The 23338-nt window shown below is 31.7% G+C and overlaps 2 protein-coding genes across 2 annotated transcripts in view; both read left to right on the top strand.

Moving 5' to 3' along the window:
* Positions 1–2593: 2593 nt before the first annotated feature.
* Positions 2594–23079, top strand: LOC105366159 (glutamate receptor ionotropic, kainate 3-like). The gene is made up of 6 exons (XM_011504488.1): positions 2594–2663; positions 8728–8883; positions 10237–10418; positions 10483–10640; positions 14117–14258; positions 22915–23079. Exons 1-6 carry the CDS (start codon positions 2594–2596, stop codon positions 23077–23079), a joined length of 873 nt encoding a protein of 290 aa, XP_011502790.1.
* Positions 23079–23338, top strand: part of LOC105366158 (glutamate receptor ionotropic, kainate 2-like) — a 28940-nt gene continuing 28680 nt past the window's right edge. Inside the window, exon 1 of the mRNA XM_011504487.1 lies at positions 23079–23291. Within this exon, the coding sequence (XP_011502789.1) occupies positions 23079–23291 (213 nt within the window). The remainder of the gene's footprint in view (positions 23292–23338) is intronic.

The following is a 23338-nucleotide window of genomic DNA, read 5'->3' as shown; positions in this document are numbered from 1 at the left end:
AATTTGCCCGACTTGTTGTGTGCGAGGTGTGACTAGCTTATTTATCAATATAAAAGAGGTACCTTGTATAACTGCTGACAAGGTGTGTTGATTTACTGCGAGGTTGATGTTCCCTTTGATTACTATTCCTTTGGCATCATTGTAATCACTACCTAATCTACCGATTTCTTATTCTTACGCACACGTGTATTTTTAACTAGGCTGCCAAATATATGGCCACGTGTCGTCTTCACAGTATACTATACACTGAGTGGCAGTTGCGCTTGAGTGAGAGTGAAGTGATTTTACAAATGAGCGTATGAGCCTTTTGAATACGCGCACGAACCGAAGGCTTGATCTTCAGTGGCAGATCTGCTGAGGGCAGATCGAGACCCGTGTGTCATGGCTTCTACTGGTAGATAATTAAATCGGTTCACCATGGTCGGTCACTGCGGTCGAGTCACGGTAAGATGTTGGCCGCAAGCGCAGTTGAGCGAGGGTGGTTTGACAAGTGACTTTTAGCTAGAGAGATATTCAGCAAGAGGTATCTTCAGCAAGAGGTCGAGATGCGCCGCGTGCGTCCCTTATATAGGCACGCGGCGGCTCACTTAGCTGGCAACAAGGCATCGTCGTTGTTGCACTAATTCTTACACCAGGCGTCGAAGGAAAAATCTAGAACCTTCGAGAATGTTCAACGAGAGAAAAGTAGGAGTAATACCCTTCGGTGATCTTACAGTATATTATATTTCGGGTCGTAAACTTGCTTGGACTTACCGAGTTTTGTTTGTAAATATTCGCTCGAGTACCCGTCCCGGTCCGCACGTGCGGGCCAGTCTAGGCGCACATGCGGTCAGTCTAGGCGCACATGCGGTACGCCGGACAGCGCGTATGACCTTTCTTTTGTTTGAAATTCATGAGACTGCATCAATCCCGAACAAAGAGGGAAAAACAATACTCACTCACTCATGTTGAAGTCACCAAGAAAGGAAGAAGTCCCCTCAGCTGAGTTCAAAGCCATGTCTTCGTATGTAATCTCGTCAACTCACTGCGCCATAGCCACAATCTTCTATCCAAGGTGTCTGCAGGAGCCAATTCACCGAACATACTTGAGGGCCAACGCCGTTTCAATGGTAAACGCAACATTATTCTATCTAATTTTAATGCCTGTGCCCAAAGAAAGGAACTCACTCGTGCCCCACGCGTACGAAGCCTATCATCCCGCCATTCAACGTCACACCATGTCAATCCTAACCTCTAATACAGCACGTCCATCAAGAGCACCCCCCCCCCATTTTTACAAGAAGCCCTTTGTACCAGAGTGCATCAAGGGCAAGTATTAAGAGTGCGTCAGCATCGATTACGATTCTCATCTTCGCTCGCACTCACCTTGAAGTCCTCTAGAAGACAAGGAAAAGAAGAGTCAATTAGCTGAGTCTGAAGTGAAGTAAATTTATGGTGTTTCGTGCCACCTGTCCCACACGGTCTCTCCAGTCGCCAGTTGGTGCCCAACGAGATTTTCGCTCATGCTCATTACGCATGAAGCCTACTATGTATCATTTAGTGTATTTTCTGTGTAGATCCCTCCTCCGTTTCAAGGCTCGTGCCAAGAGCATGACTCACAGTCAAGGAACTGCAGTGTGTGCTTAAGAGCACGATGCAGTCACCGTTTCCCCATGTTGCACTACTCGAAGAAGTGGCGAGAGCTTTACAACCTCTCCCTTTCCAGGGTAACCTACCATCAAGTGCACCACATCACGAGGATCAGAAATCTTGCAACCTCCTACCTCGAAAGGAAGTGCACACTAACGCCACGTGCCAAGCGCCAAAGAGCAATAAAGGTTCACCTATAACTTCATCAACAATAATCATCCCTGTATGTGGAAAATAGATGGAATAAACAGCCATAAGAAACATATGTGTTAACTATTGAATCAATGTACTAACTCCTCCACTTGCCCACACATTTTTCCCACATAACATTTAGTGGTCTCTTAGTTAATTCTAAACAGTATGAAATGTAGTAACTTAGACATCTAATTATGGAAATTTTAAAGATCACAATCGAGATTAGATACAAATTTCTATTAGCAATAGAAATAGGAATATCGCAAATGGAATTTTAAATAAAAAATTTTACAACGTGAAGATAAAAATGTTAGTATTTACAATAATGGTAATATGTCTATACTATACCCTAAACAATCAATCTTACGTAATATGCTGACATTAAAAAAATGTTCTTTGAAAATGAATTAAGAAATTATAAAAATATTGAATGTTTTAATATATATATATATTCTATTAATAAATCTTATCTTATTAACAGAACGTTGATATAAACTATTGTTTATTTAAATAAACTAAAATCAAATAGAAAAAATTTTCTTATATATATAATTAAACATTTCCGAATGATAAAAGTACTATATTAAATAGCTTACAAAAGTATTAATTATCAAAAACGAAATTATTACTTATATTTATGAGATATTATAACTAAATATTAAAAAAATAAAGAACTAAAGAAATATTAAATATACAAATTATGTATAAAACATATTTATAAAATATTGAAAGTGATTTTATTTCTTTCTAGTGATAATTAAATATGGAAATGGTAATAATATGGTTATACGTTTTACAATTATTTACATTACCATGTTTTTCAATGTGGGTTCCTATTGGTATGTATATGATATTAATTTAATTTTAGAAAATAAATAATCAAGTAATTTCTAATAATTACATTACTTCCAACTGCACATCTAATAGTATAAAATATCAAATTGGTCATTTAAATATTGGAGGAATACACTGACTTAACTTATCTAGCTCGAAGGACCAAAATGTTTAGAATTAGACTATGGCGACCAGTTGTTTCGTGGGAGAAAAGTGTAGGAAAGTGAAAGGGTGGCACTTGAATTAAGTGTTTAACAATTTTGCTTTCCGTGTTTGGTATTTCGTTTATTTTGCAACTACAAATAATAATTCTACGTTGACAATGAGAATCGATAAGAGTTTGCCGTTTCTTGGTTGTTACCATGTAGTGTCAGCATGCACTACATGTAGAAGTAGGAGGTCGTAAATTTCCGGATCCTGTTGATGCAGTACGCTTGGTGACAAAATACTATACTGAAAACTAGAGGTCGTAAGTCTCTTGACGTTTCTTCGTATGGTACCACATAGTGGTACTTGATTGTTGGTCTCCTCCAAGTTGTCTTATGGAAGGTTGAGGAGGGCCTTCCGTAGCGGCTCTGTAGTATTTGAATGGCTTACGACTGCTTCTATGACTCCGTTTGGCTCAATTATTCTTGGCTGACTGGCTTCTTGGTAGACTAGTTCATGATGAGTAGCCTTAGCGACTAGCTCATGATGAATAGCCGCTATAATGATCAACTAGCTCATGACTGAGTAGCCTCTATGATCGACTAGCTCATGACTGAGTAGCCTCTATGATCGACTAGCTCATGACTGAGTAGCCTCTATGATCGACTAGCTCATGATTGAGGAGCGCTTATCTTATGGTGCACTTGCCTTAAATATCTATACGGCAGCTTTGTTAGCTGACAACAGAGGGTCCGATCATGGCGCTAGAAACAATGGGTTCTACTGTAGTGCGAGAAACAATAGAGGTGATTATGCACTCATTTTAGATGTACCGGATTTTCCGAATTTCCAACGACCGCTGAAGAATTTTCTTAGAAGTTATGAACGTTGTTCTTATTATTATCATTATTTCCTCAAAATGATAACCGTTGAGAATTTTCCTTGAAATGATAGCCATTGAAATTTTTCACCAAATGATAACATTCGAGATTCTTTGAATCTCGAACATAACAACCCACCATCAGCAATTCTATGGATAATTGTTCCCTTTTGTCGGGGATTGGTAGTACTGTCAATTTATGTATTGGTCTTACCATGGTAGTCGAAGCTGTTTTTAATGTGACTACTCTGGTCAACCCATTCTTGCCAGGATGTGTATCGATTGCTCGGGTGAGGGGCCACTTGCATGGTGAGAAACGATTAACGGTGATGAATACCAACGGGACAATCTTAATGTCATTCCATCGATGATGTCATTTTGAAATTGATTGATGCCGTTGTAGATAGTGGGCAGATCATTGTGACCAAAACTGTTGAACTAGTTGTATAAATTGCCATCGAAACAGTCTTGAAGCGACCAAGTCAATTTAGAGATGATTTAGATATTGTAGTGAGTGAATTTCCGATCAGAAAATGACCTGGTGTTAACGCCAAGAAGTAGTCAGGATCAACGCTCAATGGCTCTAGAGGCCTAAAGTTCCAGATTGCCTCAATTTAATAAAGCAAAGTAGTGATTTCTTCAAAGGCAAGAAACGTTTTCCGATTGTAAGTCTCAGATGAAATTTCGTAGACTTCACCATTGAGAACTGTCATCCAAAGCAATCGAAGCTATCTGATGATGTTCTTGAGAACCTTGCGTGAACATTTTCTTGAGAGCTGCTTCCTCTCCAATGAACGTAGTACCACAATCAGAGTATAATGTATGCCGATCTTCAGTATAATGCGATAAAACCTTTTATTGTGTAATCGCTAACCACCTCGAGATGTACAGCAGTCGTAGCAAATCACGAAGAATATGTGATTGTCTGGGATCAGACTAAAAACCTCCTTAGATGTTGGGTGGAGGTGTTGCTGGCAAGTGGAAGGGGCAATGCAATTATTCAATACTACATGCAGTGTTTCCTTTCTTTCCTTTATTAAAGATAATAATGTAATAAATAGTTATTATTCACAAAGTGTGTGAATGAAGGTGTGAGCGAATAATTATAGGAAGTTTCTTCGATAGTGTTACGTGCTGACGGGAGTGTATGTACACTCTGTGATGTATGGAGCGACTCCTTCCCTTCCGAGAAGTGCCACTGTAGTAGTATGCGTGTGAGCCGCCGCTGTTGTACCGCTGCTGCCTAAGTGAGACTGGGTTGCTCCTGCCTTTGTGTCGGTGTGTAAGAACTGCTGCTGTTGCACCTAAGCTTTCTAAAGGGGGACTGTTACGGATTGCAGCATTTTTAAGCGGAATAAAAGTGGGAGAGGTATGAGCGCGCGAACATTTGTTTTGTAAACAAATGGCTAACGGACTCATAGAATGCTTCTAACCGAAAAACTCGAATATACGACTATAATTCCGAAAAAGTAATAACAAATGAACCCTACAAGGCTATGCCCTGTTGACGTCACGACAAATATCGGCAGAGCAACAGCCACCGATGCGCTATCGGCGCAGCAAGTTCGTACGAGAATATTTAAGGAGCTGCACTTGACGCTCTCGTCCTCTTACTAGTTTAATCAAGCAGTCATCAAGATCGGATCGCCGTCCTACAAGTCAACACCACTAACACAGAAATCACCTCCAATACACACAGATTGTCTCCAACTAACACGTAAGCTATACACATTCAGCTTATTACCACCACACAGATCGACCTCACCACACGTAAGCTACGCTATTACACACGTTCTTACGTGCCATCAATGCACTGAGATCGACTCCACACGTAAGCTACACTATTACACACCTTCTTACGAATCACTAAGACACAGCTCTGTGAGTTAAGTAAGCAGCAATACCTAGACCACGGCATCATCACTGCCCTTCATCAGTGACGTCACACATCAACGCCACCACGGCGGCATCAATTCTCCTCACCAGTGACGTCATGCACCAGCGCCCCACTCGGGCCTCTCCAGCTTATCGGTAGCGGCAATCGGCGGCGTCAACACTCCTCTTTCACATCGTGACACTCTTCACGGCATCATTAACCTTTATCAGCGCATCTCCCACTACCACTACGAGTCCTAACCACGAGTAGGATAATTACGCGCCACATCAAGAAAATACACTTACAAGATTATTATCACTCATACTACTTGAAGAAACTCTCACCTATTCATTGTATCATTCATTCAATCTCACCTCAATAGACCACTAATTATTTATTATATCATTTTATTCAATAAAAGGAAAACCAACTCATACAAAGGCAGTATTGAATTATTGCATTGTCCATTCCACTTGCCAGCAAGCCTCCCTTCATCATCTCAGGGAAGCCTTTAGTCTGATCGCAGACAGGGACCGTTGCTGCTACCTTAGGGTCAGTGTAATCCGTTAATATATGTAGTATGCTTCGATAGTTTCACACTTAATTAAGTTAGCACTATCGCGTGATTCGTTAAGTTTGATTAATCGTTTGAGTAATCGTTATTACGCTAAGCTGAGATAAAGACTGACAAAGGACCGACAAAGACTGACTGGCGCTTGGCACGCGCAGTCCTTAAGAATTCTCGTAGTAATTTTTTGGGCGACGGTGGCGACCCGATATTTGTTACTATGCCGGTATTTGTCGTGACGTCAATAAGCATAATTTTTATGAGTTTCATTGTTATAATTCTTCGAAATTCTAGTCCTATATTCGGGTTTTCGGTGTAGAAACATTACATGAGTTCATTGGCTAGTGTTTATAAACAATCGTTCGCGCGCTTATACCTCTCCCATTTTGTCTTCCGCTTTCGACTGTTCAATCCATAACAGTGATATATTATAATATATATATGATTTACACAGTTAATGTGTAAATATTTTTCGGATTGTTTTTTTATATTATTTGTATTATTTGAACTGCAGAAGTATTACATTATATATAATCGTACATGAATAATATTGTTTCATGAATATTTAAAACAATTTCATTTACTATATAAAGTATATATGTTATATCTATGTGTATAATTAATCTAGTACAATGTAACTTTATTTGTTATATATATTGAAAATTATAATAATTGATCATTAAAATAATATTAGTTTTATTATTACTGCCCTACAAGAATTTCTGTTACTATGTTTATTTATAATGTGACTATTTATAAATATATATAATTATACACCTTATAAGTACATGAAATTATTGTAGTTCTTTTATTTTTTTTGTCATTAAATTAGAAGCTATTTAGTTTTCTATCTTGAATGGTGTTTATTTTTTCTAGTTCAGTTTAATTTTTTACGAACACCATTACTTTTTCATTTGAATTTCTATAACGTCAATAATATGAGATTAACGGATATCTATAAATAACATAAACAGACTTTTTATATACTAAATGTTTAATATCACATTTTGTCATTTTGATTACCTAATAAATACTTTGTATATTAATATTACATACTGAATATTATTTGCGTTAAATTAATATTTTTAATAATATGAAGTAAAATTGAAATTATTCTTTTTTCATTCAAGAATTTCTTTTTTTATATTAGTACTCTTAATAAATATATATTTTTATTTATATTTGTTTCATTTGGTTTATATTTATTTTATAATTTCTATAAGACAAATATTTCTCTAATGATCTGTCTGCTATTAGAGCAGAGAGAGAAAGAGAGAAGGTAATAAATATTTATTTATCATGTTTTGAAAGTTTATATAGAATCTACAATAATTATGCGATCATTTTCAATAATCGTTCCACTCAAAATAAAAGTTTTTTAAATTTCTTTTTTAATTAATTTTATGCGATTGTAAATACAAAAGCAATATGTATTAATATAAATAATACGTTGATAAAAGTAATTTGTACTGTAATTTTATTAGTCCAGCTTGATTTAACTGTTATACTAAAATAGTATTCGAGAATGCGAGAATATTTTTCCATTTTTGACAGTGCAATAAAACATCTGGCAAGTAACATTGTAAAATTTGTATTTGGATTTCAAAACATCGCTTGCTCAAAATTATCAAGCACTAGTGTCATAAAACATCTGGAAAAACAATACCATAAACACAGGAAAACCTATAGTTTAGACATCTGCATTTTTGTTCCGCTCGGTAGCTACATCAAGCATTACTGCAAGCGGACCTTCCTTCCCTTCCCGCTGTCGACAAGTTGTAATGCTGTCACCAGATGTGTCAGCGATGCCCCCCCTTTCCGCTGCCTACTTGCTGTCGCATGCGGCAGTAGCAATGAGAAATCTGCTCATCATGAAGACCCAGAGACGACTAGGCCCTTAATTAACTCCGAAGCCAAAAGAGGCGCTGCCCTCGCACCATAAGGGAGGAGTCTCTGATTGGATAGAAAATAAGGGAAGGGGTTCAAGTAAAATTCATGGTCAACAAATATATTTAAGGAGCGCAATTTTCAATACTTATTTACTCTCGATACTTAACTCTCTTAATACTTATCACTCGAGATATTTAACTGTCTTGATATTTACTCTTGATAGTTTTTTCTTTAGTAGTATTCTCGTGATATTACCTTTTCTGAAGTGTCTCTCCTTTTTTTATATCTCTCTTTTAGTAATACTCTCTCAATATATTAAACCCTTGAGACATTTCATATTCAGTTAAGTTTTAGTGAAAGTCCATTTAGCGCTATTTCGGGAACGACTTACACTTTTTCGGATTGTGCATTAACACTGTTACTGGAACAGTAGTTACACGTCCCGGAAGAACTACGACATAAACCCGTATGTCTACTAACGCAGTTCAAGAAACCGTAGTTACTTGTTCCAAGATTGTGGATGTAACAACGCATCAACATAATAAGTATCGATTACCTACATTTGACTTACTTGGAGAGCCATAATAAATTTTTAATCATTTTTAATATTAATTATTAAATTCTATCTACTTTTTATATGTACTATTACAGTAATCTATTATAATGTAAACATATTATGATATAAATAACGTTATTAATTATTTCTAGGTTCAATGCTAAAGGTGGATAATTTTACACAAGCAGCTCTTTTGTCATCAATCAAGAATATAAATTTATCTTATAATAGAAATGATATATTGAGAATAAATATAAGTATTGTTCATTATCAAGATTCGTCAGATATTTTAGAAATATCTAATAAAGGTCGGTATTAAACCAAGAGTTTCTTATATGTAATATTTTCTTACGTAATAATTTCTTATGTGTAAATTGCTTATATGTGTACAAATATTTTTTTTATATTTAGATATAATCTAAAAATTATCAAATAATTTTGATTTTTAAAAGCAATCGTTATTGTATTTTATAAGGAATTCTTTAAAAAGTTTCATATAATTTTAATCAATTTATGAATCTTAAAAATGTACATGTCACTATTTTTTGTCACCGGTAAAAATGTGACCGGGTTTCATATTGTAAAAATTACATGGAAATATTAAAAAATAAAATATTACCTCGATGTAATTTTATTGTTTAATTATTTTTTTATTTTATTTTACTTTGCATTATATGGTTCTATGATATTTGATCTACAATAGGCTTTGTATGATATTAACTGTTTATCAAATTTTACAATAAAATAATTTTATTATCACCCATCACATTATTATTTAGTGGACCAATTTCTAATAATGTTAGTACAAAGCAGTAATATTTATTTTAACTTATGTTATCGCATATGTAAATAAATGTAAATATGTGCTAGCTTTAAAATCTTTTCTATTAGCAAACTGATTAAAATATTACTGTTATTTTATCATATATAAACACAATAATTCAGTTTTAATGTTTTCAGAAACACAGAAATAAAACACTTATATAAGAAATAGAACTGAAGTAATTTAAATAAATTTAAAGTTAAGCATGCATGAACATGATTTTATTACAATAAATATAATGTATGTTGATCAATAAAATATATTAGATTTTATTTTACAAAAATTTATGTTAATAAAAATGATAAAACATAAATATTGAATACTAGTATATTTATATTAACCCTGTGAATATATTTATATCATGTAATTATCATATATTAATCATATATATGTATATAATTATCATATATTTGATAATGTATCAATGTATTGTAATTAAATATTCAATTTCAATGTGGAAAAAATGTTTTATCTCTTCAACAAGAAAATAAAGAATTGAAGAGTGAGAGAGAGAGGGAGAAAGAGAGAGAGAGGATGTGTCATTTGAATGAAAACATTACTTTCATCTCTATCTTTACGGTCTGATGTATTTATCTAATTATCTAATTTGAAAAATCTTGAATGATCTTTTTAAATTCTTTTATATTTGTATTTGAGTAGAAATCATTAAAAAAAATTCATTCTGGATAGATAACAATTTTAATGCTGTATAACAAACAATATTATATTGTTATTATATATACATAATAACATTAAACTTTGAATACAATAACATTGAAAATATTATTATAGAATAGTATATCAATATGTAATTAAACATAAATTATTGTTACTATAGCTTGTATATTATTTGAAAAAGGAGTATCAGCAATCTTTGGATATTTAGATAGAGCAATTTCTAAACATGTTCAAAGTATGTGTGATGCAATGGAAATTCCATATATAACAGTGCAATGGGATCCATATCAAGAACGAGGAAGGTCAATAAATTTATATCCATATGCGGATGCTCTTGCTAAGGTACAATTCTATTATCGAAGATTTAATTTAGTGCAACTAATACACCATAAATTAAAATTTCCAGATTTATTATTTAATTATAAAAGATATGAAATGGAAAAGTTTCATATTATTATATGATAGTACGAATAGTTTAATTCGTTTAAAACTTACATTAAAAAAATTAAATACAATAAATTACCCAATAGTTTTCTATCGCATAATCAATGAAACAAATTACAGGTTAGACATTTATATAAATATATTATTTAATTCTAAATAAGATACTATTTTTGTATAATAAATTCTTCAGTGAAAGTAATTTTTCAGCTACTCCAAATTTTTAATAAAAAAAGATTATTTCTTATAAATTACAATTAAGAAAATATTCTATTATAGAATTGAAATTAATTTGAATTCAATAATCGATTTTACCCTCTATTAATTTTGTTTTATTTTACAGTTTCTAACTAATATAAAAAAAATATTTATATTTCAGTAGTAAGTTCAATGTTCAATGATGGAAATTAGAAAAAATAAAAACGTGCAAATTCTTGTCTTCTTCTTTAATCTTATACTAGAAATATCATAACTCAGAAAATCTATAAATGCAATATGATTTTCACTTCAATAAGTCAATCTTTCTTTTTTTTTCATAAACTTTCAAGTCGTGTATTTTTATTATTTTATAAATAATAATTATAAAAATATGTACAGTGTGTAACTTCGTTTAAAACATCATTTATTCTGTTTCATTAAAATTACAATATTGCAGTTCTATGGGTTCACAGTTATATACAGTTATTATACAGTTCACTTCTTGTCGGAGAGAAGGGATTATTCTATTACAATGATGGAGTTGCTTCTTAGTAATAGTGGCGATGTAGTTGATGATGTCATGGGGATCAGTAATGAATTTTGTATATTCCCTGAAGAAGAGTATAACTTATTGGGTTCCATGCTGACGTTGTAAAGATCAACAAGAACAATCGACCATGTTCATCAGATGAGCATGGGAAGGTGGTAATGGTAGTTAGCAGTGCTTAGCAGGGAGAATCGACTATACTCATAAGGAGGAGTATGGTAATGTCTCCGGGAGAATCGACCATACTCATAAAGGGAGTATGGGAGTATTTGTGTGCTAGTTATTCACTATAAAGATAGGTGATATACCTTCGAGAGTAGAAGGATCAGATACCATGCTTAGTATAGTAAACTATTTTCTAGAACGGCAGTTAGCCCTTGATGGATTGTTATCTTGGTACACTGGAGAAGTGAACGAACGTTCCCTGCAATAGCTACGTTGAATGAGCGTGCGTTGCTTGACCTTTTCCGGGCAAAGACTCCGTGTTATAGCGTAGCTTGGGCGTAGGTAACTGGTTGGACGAATAACTGAATACTGGAACTTTATAACTACCGACATTACGTACTGGATGACTGCTTTATGTTAACTACCGACACTGTGTACTGAGTGACTGCTGAGTAATAACTACTAAGAGGCTTGGCGCGTGCTTCCTTAAGTATCCAGTGCGGCAACTAGCACTAGGCTACGAAGCTTAGCAGCCTTGTAGAGCAGTGGAGAATTTTACGATTTTGGCTAATCGGAAATTCGGCCTGACAAAATGTAACTTTCCGAGTTCGAGGCTTAAAATAAAATGCTCCAATTTCGAACAATTATAATATGAATGTATATCTAAAAATACAGTCCTTTTCATTTTACGTGAGAAAGGAAGGAATACTATTTGAAAATGTTTGGATTAAATACCGAATACATGTACGTGACATTACATATGATATAAAAACATGAAAATATCTGTATGTGTATTATGAAACATTTTAGAATTATATACATTGTTGGCTAGAGATTTAAGATTAATTCATTTTGCCAGCTAAGGTAGGTCGAATATTAGATAATATTCAAAATAATGTACTAACAGTTTGATAGACAGATATTATGATTATAATTGAAAAATTGACTAATTTTTACATCAGTATATTTATATTCAATATATTTCGTCGACTAAAAATTCAAGATCTATTGATTATACCTAATCGAATATTCCATTCGTTACGACTTTTTTTTAATGTATTATCTTCCAAATATACAATTGTATAAAATGTATCCGACGATCCGGCTTGATTTACTAAGACAGGTTCAAAGGACCAAAATTATTTATGTAGCCAGCTCAGAGACCACGAGATGTTATGTAGTAGAGATGTGCGGGCAAGTGGAAGGGATAGGGTAATTAATTCAATATTAATACATCTATTTGTTTTACTGTTATCAATTAATGAACTCTTGGTTTGGGCAGATCACACTTGACCGTAGCAAGCACACTTTAACCAGAGATAATTGGATGTAATATTTGCTTCTCATGGCATAGTACACTGTTGCTATTCCCTGGGAAGTAAGAGGTTGTAAAGCTCTTACCACATCATCGAGAAGGCCGCGTGTTGTGTCTGTTATGAGTGCTGAAGGGCGCGAAGATTGGCCTCGTGAGCGTAGGACTCGAGCTAGGAAAGTGGTTAGGTCGGAAAGGTGGGTGAAAATGGCACGAAGGCTTTTTGACACGTGCTACATGCATATGGGACACGTGCTTCGCCTTGAGTACAGACAGTAGAATTAATTAAAATAATTTTATGTGTACCTGTCAGATGGCCTCAATCCTTTACGTATGCTGGATGACATGGCTTCTTAGACACCTGAATCTTAAATGATGGCTATGCCACCTAAAGTAGATGATACTATAAAACGAAGACTAATCTTCCGCTCAATTGAGGAACTTTGCCACTTCCTTCTTCAATGAGGACTTCAACTGGTATTGTTTTCGGACTCCGATAAGGGATTTTTTCCACTTCTTTTTTCTTTGAGGACTTCAACGAAAGTTTATCTTCGAACTTGGAAATTTTCGGACTCGGGCGCTGGGGATCCTTTCCCTTTTTTGTGTAAAATAAGAAAGCTTGTGACTTATAGAGCTAGGGCAGCGCCTCTCGCGGCTTCATCTTCAATTACAAAGCATCTCTTGATCTTCACTACAAGAAGAGCCCTGATCTTGTTGCCTTCGATGCGTCTGATGATTACATGAGAACTTGACAACAAAGGGGGAGGCAATACATACTGTTAGATTTTTAATTTTCGGGCATAGCAATTCCTTGCAGCTGCCTAATGAGTTGAGTTCTCCCGAGTCTTACGACTTGTTTTGCACATGTTTAATGACACTACTGCCAGATGTTTTATGGGCAGGACTTTTCAGAAGTCTAACGACAATTTAACGATGTTGTTTTGCCAGATGTTTTATGGCATAGGAAAAGGTTCTCGCAATCTCGAACAAAAATATTACAACTTAAGATTCAATATTCATATGTAGTTAGTTTTAGAAGACTATTGACATCGATTAAGATAATGGACTGTCACTAAACAACTAAGAACGGAAAGTAACTGAAATTTTCAGGATTTCATATAAATCAATAAAAGTTTTAATATATAATTAAATATAGTCAATTTAAATCCTGCATACAAAATGTGAAATAATTCATAACTTTAAATTGTTTTCTATAATTTATTATTTCAATTATGCATTGAAATTATTTAACGAATTAAATTTTAAATTTTAACTAAATAAAACGACATTTTAGTGATAATAATAATCATTTGTAATAATCACTCGTATTAATTAATCAATATATATAGTGCATTTATATTTATTTTACATTTTCAGATATGTTCTAAAAGATATTAAAGATTCCGGAGAAAAAAATATCGTAATTGATTGTTCTTACGATATTCTTGAAAATTTACTTTACCAAGCTTTACAAGTTGGAATAATATCTGATAAATATAATTTATTTATTACTTCGTTGGTAAGTATTTTTACCGATCATTTTCATTTTCATTATATTTTTAACTATTTTTAAAAGAAATTATGAATATTACGTATAATTATTGATTAAAAATAATTTATATTAATAGGTTATTTTAATCATAATGTATATTTATTTTAACATAAAAAGCTATTGTGTATAAAAATTAATAATATTTGCGTATCGGTTTTTTATCTAATATGAATACCGTTAATGTAAAAAAGTAAAAACAAAACTAATAAAAACAAGGTCATATACCGATAAACAATAAAATTAAAGTAAACAATTAATATATATTTTTTATTATTCAATGAGATTTCAATAGTATTTATACTTTATTTCATACTATTTACCAAGTAAATCATATGTAATAGAAAATTTCAACTATGCCAGTATAATGTAATATATTTGGGTTCAATTATTATTTATTCTGTTTATGAATTATAATATTGTAGCGTTATTGGTTGCTTCTGTTGAGATAAAGAATTATTGTATTGTAGTGGTGCGAGTTCTTTCTTATGTTCTTGATTGTCGGAGATTTCAATTGAAGTTCGTGCTGGCGCAAGTGACACTGATGTGAGATGCACTAACTAATAATAACAATTAATGTACAAGGTATAGAATTACAATGAGCACTAAACTGAATTGATAGTAGAAAAAACCGTCAGCCAGATATGTAGTGATTGAATGGATGTTAAACGTACAGTGCCGGTGCATGGTGACTTAGTGGATGTTAATGGACCAGAGGCGCGGCGCGTGGCGCGCTGCTCTTAAATATTCACGGCATAGTTTGCAATGCCGACAACAGCGCCATAGCCTGTTGCTATGCCGAAAACCGTTATGATGTTGCTATGCGGAAGTATTGTCGTATATTAGACGCTATGGAGTGGGAAGAATTTCTGGAATCGATCCCAATTTTAGATTTGAATTGAAAAACTGCCTCAATCCCGAATAATACTAATCGCTAAGATAACTTAGTTATCCTGAACTAAATTATCTAATTTGACCATAATTCAAAAATCAAATTAGACTTACACGATTTATACTTTTATTGTAAAAAAAAATAGGAATACTATTTTTGTATTAATTTGTCATAATATATTCGGATGACTAATCTAAACAATGTATATCATCTGATCTTAGTGCATTAAAGTCTTGATAAATTAAGATATTTTCGAGGTTTCAGAAATATAATCATCATATTAACCTCGAATTATTGATATTTTTAATATATTCTTGTAATTATCAAGATAATTATAAATTTATAAAAAGATTGTGTATAAAGAACGGAAGCCGCTTCATATTACTTGTAAAGAATATCTTTTTTAACTAGAAAAGGTGTTATATAGACAAACAACTAAGTTATTAAAATAAGAAAATGAAATGTATAAATACAGTTAAGAAAAAATATTTAGTTAAATTAAGATTTCTATTTGTAATATATATTTGCTTTAACATTTATTAATTGTTTAAAATACTTGTACAAGCTGTTATGACTCAGATTGTCGAAGACAATAATGTATCTTTGTGTTTGTGTTTGATCTTGAATTATAATCTGTTAATATATATCTTTAAATTAAGTCACGAATATATTGTATAATAGAATTCATTAAATTATATGCAACCCATTTCTTTTAAATGTCTAAAAGTATTGAGAAATCGTTTTTGAAACTAAAATAGTTTAGATTATTGAATGATCACTTAAAGTATACATATAAAAATGAAACAAAATATTTATAGGATAATTGATGCTAATGTTAATTTATATCAATAGCCATAGTAAATCCAAATATAAATAAAACCAAAAGTAAAACCTAAATAAAATCAAAGTAAATTATTTGAAAATGTTTTAATTAACCAACGCTTGATTATTTGAATGTAATATTACATAAATTTAAAAAATGTGTAATATTTTATTCACACATAAATTATGAAATATTTGAATATACATTGTTATTTGAAATTAATTTAATTTGCCAAATAGAATATGAAGTATTTTGAAGTAATTAAATGTATTAAAAACGATTATCCATAATTTGTTATTTTCGGAGATTAGTTTATCGAGTTTATCGAATATTAGATAGTATTGAAAATTATATAGGAATTTTTTAGAACGAGATATTATATATCCTATTTCGAAAATCTATAAATTTATAGCTAAGCAACCATCTTTCTACTTTGGTGTGATTATTAAGTTTAAAACTACTGCAGTTTAATAATTAACAGTATTATTTTGTTTTTTAACGACGCTTTTGTTAAAAATATTGATGTCAAATTTGACTTAAAGAATGTAATGAATGATTAGTGAATTTGAGTCTCATTTTAGTTAAAAACAACTTTTTACATATTGTATCATTTAGAAGATTTGAAAAGTAACAAATATAAAATAATAGATTACAGGGGTTACTTCTCATGTTATATTCAAATACAAATTTGCATTATTTAAAGAATGAAATATTAAATTTGTTATTAACATAGTAGGTGGAATTTTTTAGTCTTACAACATACAGTTACATTTAATATGGAATTAAAACTTAAAGAAATGTTCAAATTATGTAAACATACATAGGAAGGTGATTTTTATTGAAAATAATTACTTTATTTTAAATCATGTTTCGAATTATATTGAAATATTTGTTGAACATTTAATTTCTTAAAAATTATCAATCGTTCAAAGACATACTATTTAAATATTACTTAAAATTTTTTTCAATATCTGACGTAAATATTTGATTTTCTAAAAATGAAAATACTTCTTTTATTATATATTTATCTGAAAATTGTTATAATTGAGATTTGTAAATTTTTTAAAAATAGTTATCTTTATAATTTATTAAATATTCATAAAATATTTAATAATGTAGTGTATTTTAAAAAATAATATACCATACTTATGTGTATATATTAATGATTCAACAATTTCAATGAATATATTACATAAATATATTATAATATTATATTATAAAGCAATTTTTATGTAATATGTAATTGTATATTTCCCTATATATTTGTAATATTTGCTCGGAATTCCAATGTAAATTCCATTATAAATAATATAGGCATTTCATAATAAAATATATTTGTTGATAATATATAATCTCTGTCTCATAGTTTACTATTCGAAACTGTGTTTGATGTTCTGGATCGAACTGCTAAGTTCGATAGTTCAGTTAATTTCCGCCCGCAAGACTTAAGTGGAAGGGCTGTAAAGATGTACAGTGTGTGCAAACTTCGTTAAAATATCGTTTATTTTGGTTTATTGGCAATTATATTATTGTTGATTCTGAATTCACTTCACATGGGAGAATGTCAACTATGTTCTATCACAACGATGTAGTTGCTGCTTGGTGATGGTGACGATGTCGTTGATGATGTTATAGAGATCAGTAATGGATTATGCATACTCCTTGAAAAGGAATATTATAGCTTGATTTTGTGGTCTGTGCTAATGTTGTAATGATTAACAGGGAGAGCCGACTATACGCATTCTAATTATGGGAATATGGAATTTATTTGGGTGGTAGTTACCATCAATAGAAAGTACTGGTATACCTTCGTGTGAAGGAGTGTTCCGATAACATGTTTTTTGTAGTCGACTATTTCCTTGTATAGCAGTCAGTTTAATAGCGTAGCTGAAGCGTAGCTGACGGGCTAGGATGAATAACTAACTCAGAGGAGTAACTGACAATGTCTCTTGATGCGTGCTTCCATAAATATCCACGCGACAGCTAAGTTAGCTGACAGCAATACTTAGATGTTGCTATGCGGACTAGATAGACTTGCAGAACGTTCGAGAATCAAGCTTCAGGAGCTTCGAGAATTCCAGGAATAAATATTTACAAATTCGAGAACTAGAAGGCTTATAAATTTCCGAGAACCGATGGTTTTTAAAAAATGCTCCAATTCCGAACATTTTATACTGTTAATATTTTATATTATACCATTAATATTTTATATTATAGATACATAATTGTATTAGTTTACTCATTTTCTATTTCTTTTAATCAATTATTTTATTATTTTTAGTTATTACTGAATATTTCCCCCTTATTCGATAATAAATTGAACAATTTTTTTGTTATACTTTATATTGCGTAATTATTAGCAAAATTATACAATAATTAGTATTTAATATCTATATGTATTTTAATTTCAAGCATAAATAAATTTTTTTCTTGAAACTTTAAGTATTCTGGAGAGTATTATTTATTATAACATTATATTACGGGTTAATTGTCGTTAAATTTCATATTACGCATATTAGCGTGTTTATGACAAGTTATACATCAAAATAAATCCAAAACTAAATTAATTGTCAAAGAAAGAGAGAGGGAGAGAGAGAGAGTCAAGATTATTTTTACTAATATATTCCTTACATTACCTTACGACAAGAAAATATCGAGAATTAAAGTAACTACGCTACTCTTTAAAAAAAAATGCTTGTAAGTAGATTTTAAAAAGTGTAATATTTAAATTTTAAACTCACCTGCTAATCATGATGGTTAAAAATTCAATTATTATTTATTATAAGGAAAATTTATTTACAGGTTTATTTTTAAGAAATGAACGTTAAAAGCTACTTATACAGGAGCATGTATGCTTTTCGCTTACTGATAAAAAGATTTTTGATTGTATAATATTATCATATTTTAGGATGTAGTGTAGTTCTATTAATAGAAAATCGCAGCTTCTTTCCTACGATTTCGCTGTTGACATGCATAATACGACTTCATAGTATTGCGAATTTTTAACCCCCATGTCGGACACGCGCCAAGTTTTCAAAGAATATTGCATATATATCTATACTTATATATATATATATAATACATATAATACTTTATACGTTACTGATATGCATCTTTACATATATTTATATTACACGTGCATTCCCTTTGCATTTCTTAATATTGTAAAAGTGCTTTAGATTCAGTAAGTGAAATAATCTTTATTTATAAAAATATCTAAAAATAATAACTGAATTTCGATCAAATTTTATGACATAAATTTTTTATTTAGATAAGAAATTTAGTTGGACATAGAATTGATTGAATTTTATAATTTCAATCACATTGTATGTTAAAGCTTGCTGGGTTTTTGATTGAATTTATTATTTATTGTACACGCTCTTTTCCCACTTCTGAGGAAATTAGGCATGGACATCGGAAGAGCATCGTTGGAGGCAACGCCTACAGTCGAAGGTTTGTCCCCTCTCCTGGTGTCAGCATGGTGGGGGTTGATTCTTGGTCAAGCGTCTTCGCTTGGCCTATGCAAGCAGCAACATTTGTCGTACTTGACAACAATGTATGCTTGCTAGTGGCATTGAAGGCACACGTGCGGCGCAGATTGCCCAATGTCGAATGTGCCGAGTTTCGGGTTGCAATAGATTTTAGGAAATGTTTTTCACTCGATTGTTTTCAAATATTTTTCACCTCAAAATATTCTCGCTTAAACAGGCTGGCCGGGTTTTGATGTTAAGTCGCAAGGGTCGTTTATTGCATTCAAAACAATTACTACGTCTGCAATTCGAAAAGCAATAAAGTGGCTGGTTACGAGTTTCCAGATGTACAAACCTTTTCAAGTCTCCAGCAACCTTGACGAGACTTTCTTAGCTTTTTAAATCCGTTCGATAATTCCCTTTTATCAGCTGTTGAAAGTTTTGTAATGAATATAATTCGAGAGATTTTCTTTTCACTCTCGAACAAGTACAAACAATCATGTTACACTATACATGAATTTATATTCATAACTACAGCCATTAACATGAGATAAATATTAACCATTATATACACTTTATTTTTAATGAAACGTACGATAGCATGTAATTTTTCCTCTACTATATCTAAGACATGCAAATGTCTGGCCTTAATAGCACTAGCTTCAGTTGCTTACAATTATATAATCATCATGGAAGCATCTAATTTTGATAACTTTAATAATAGAGTCATGAATATGCCAATATGAGTAAACTCTTTCACTTATGCCTTTGAAGCTGGCGACAGTTTTACACACAGTTGATTGCTATTATTTTTTTATCCTTTTATTCCTTAACATCATTAACTTATCCTCTTCCTAAATTTCGTGTAACCTATCTATATTTTAGTTTCTTTTTATATTCTTTTATTATATATCTATAAATATGTATGTGTTACTCTAAATATTTGTTTCAAATATTGTGAAAATTAATTATGAAAATTAATATAATTGATAGACTAAATAAAATTCAAAATTAAATTGCATTCGTGAAAATATATATTATATAATTTTACCAATTTATTACAAAGTTTTAAACATAAAGAAATTATTTTACAAGTTTTGAAAATATTTTTCCACGGTACTATTCTACACTACAAGTAAATATAAAAGTTATTAAAGAATAATGTCATTGTATCAGTTAAGTATGTGCAAAAAAAATGAATCTAACTTGTATTTTTAACAAATTTTTTATATTTGTTATAGTGCACAATTATTATTTAAATGAAATGTTTAATTATGTCGAGTTTTATTCATACTATACAGTAGTTTTCTGTTTTTTATTTATTACAAGGTAAACTATGTAAAATTAAAATATTCTTATGAAAGTGTATTAAAAATGTAACTATATATTATTTATTGGTTAAATAGATTTTATCTTGTATATTTTTTTAACTACAGGATTTACATACAATTAATTTGAATTTATTTCAATTTTCTGGAGTAAATATAACTGGAATTCGTTTATTAAATTCTGATAGTATAATTAAGCTTCACGATCTAATAACAAATCAAGAATTGGATTTTGGCATAAGTAATCCAAACAACATACGTACAGAACAAGCTTTGCTTTATGATGCAGTACAGTTATTCATTGAAGGATTTAGAAGATTAGCATTAGCAACAAAAAGTAACATTAAACAAATATTATGCAGCAACATAGAAAGTTGGGAATATGGAATAAGTTTGAATAATTTTATCAAATCGGTTAGTACAATTAACTAATCTTTAATTATTTTTTATATTACTCATTTTATATTTTTAATTAATTATTACACAATTAAATTATATTACTGCATAAAAGTAATTTATTGATTCTATTTAAATTAAATGAACCAAATAAAAGCCTTACATTTCATAAATTGTTTTCTCTTGCATTCTGTAATTATCATAACAACATTAAATAAGACTAGTAATTGATAGTTTACTAATAAATTTCATTTTAATAACTCATGAAACGAATAAACCAATTTAATTATAAAAGAATGATATTAAATTAAACTCTTAAGATATATGTACATATTTCAGTCAATAAATTTTAATCTTCCAAAATAAAACATAGTATTAATATATTATTCTTTTTGTATTTATATTAAGTTTGCCTTAGTAACTAAAGATATAACTTGTAGTTTTTAGGTAATTAAAATGTATTAATCCAAAACAAGAATTATATTGAATATACTCTATATAAATATAAGAAATGTACTTATTCTGCTTGCTCTCTCTCTCTCTCTCTCTCTATATATATATATATATATATATAAAATCTGTGTTTTTGTGCCGAGAATTTGGGGCTGGGCATTGTCTATTGATACCTGGTCTCTCGACGACTCGATCATGCCACAAGGGAAGTGTGAGAGTCATCAATTAGCTCGTCCACCTCATACCCGCGTTTTGAACAATTGGAAGACTTTCTACTGTACCGAATGAGGATGCTGACAGAGATGAACTCAATAAAAGTTCGACCCGGAGACGCTATATGATTAAAACGCTTCACGAAAAGAATATCAAGAACATATTAGGTATCAGTGAACAATGCCCACCCAAAACTCTCGACACAAAAACACAGGTTAAACACGTGCGAATGCTGCACCTGCGCATATTGGATTCTTAAATGTCCATAATTTATGGACATATCAGTAGTAGAGAAACAAAATCTAGTAATACGACAAGGACTCTGTTTCAACTGCCTGAAACATCACAATACCAGCTTGTGCAGAACTCTTACACAATGCAAGAAGTGCTTCAGACAGTACGGTGCCTTACTATATGAGGAAATTAATTCAGATACTACTCAAGCCAATAGTTCAAACCCCTCTTCCAGTTGAGATGATGGTGTAATCGTCAAAGTACCTGTGTATATCATCACATTACTAACCACAGCCATGGCCAAAATCTGTCAAAATCTACTACCGTACAAGTTCGTCTTCTCATTGATACAGGTTCGAAACTCACATTCGTCAACGTAAAACTCATTAGACAACTCAGCATTCCTTGAAGACATTCCATCTCAATCAACTAAGACACTAGGTGTTGTGTCATTCACTCTCCGCTCAATACATTCGAATTCCATTGTTTCCATACAGGCTCACATTCTTAAGACATAGACAGCAGTAATTCCTTCCTTCCTTCGAACCAATCTCACACGATTGGCCACACTTGAAAAACCTAACACTGGCCGATCCGCAATATTTTACATCTCGTTCAGTAAACATAATTCTTGGTGCAGACATGTATGGGCAGATCATTAAGCCTCACGTCATCAATGGAGCAGTTATTCATTTTTGGATGACTTGTGCTGGGACCTATACACTCGATAAGATCTCCGACGTTCACAGCACTCCATATTTCAAATCAGGATGACGAAGATACATTATAAGAATTACTAACGAAATTTTGGGTTCAGGAAGAGTTAAAATCAAATAGCGATCAAAAGTATACACCTGAAGAACAGCAGTGCGAAGAATGTTTCAAGAGTACTAAATCACGTGATTCTACTTGGAGGTATATACTTTGGATTTCTCTGGTAATATCTGTCAACCATCTCGGTAACAACCTCAGCACTTCATGATGGAATATGAGGATCTGAACTTTATGACGAAGGCTCCTCCAGAGTCCAATTATCAATTTAAATATTATCTGCCACATCACGGTATGCTCAAACCTTACAGCACCACAACAAAACTAAGAATGATATTTAATGGCTTCAGTATATCAACATCAGGTTCTTCAATCAACGACATCATGCATACTGGACCCAATTTGAATCCAGACAAATCAAATGTTTTAATCTGGATCAAAAGACAACGATGCTTGTTTGCCACCGATAT

The sequence above is a fragment of the Ceratosolen solmsi genome, unplaced genomic scaffold, assembly GCF_000503995.2.
Source record: "Ceratosolen solmsi marchali unplaced genomic scaffold, CerSol_1.0 scaffold17, whole genome shotgun sequence".
Taxonomy (NCBI): Eukaryota; Metazoa; Arthropoda; class Insecta; order Hymenoptera; family Agaonidae; genus Ceratosolen; species Ceratosolen solmsi.
This window is presented reverse-complemented; position numbering and strand designations above follow the sequence as displayed.

What these genes read in the sequence shown, in the direction of transcription:
- LOC105366159 (XM_011504488.1), top strand. Translation starts at nt 2,594, where the DNA reads ATGGTAATAATATGGTTATACGTTTTACAATTATTTACATTACCATGT. An exon ending in TTTAGAAATATCTAATAAAG is followed by an intron (nt 8,884 to 10,236) that starts GTCGGTATTAAA and finishes TTGTTACTATAG; the next exon opens with CTTGTATATTATTTGAAAAA. An exon ending in ATTTATTTATTACTTCGTTG is followed by an intron (nt 14,259 to 22,914) that starts GTAAGTATTTTT and finishes TTTTGGGTTCAG; the next exon opens with GAAGAGTTAAAATCAAATAG.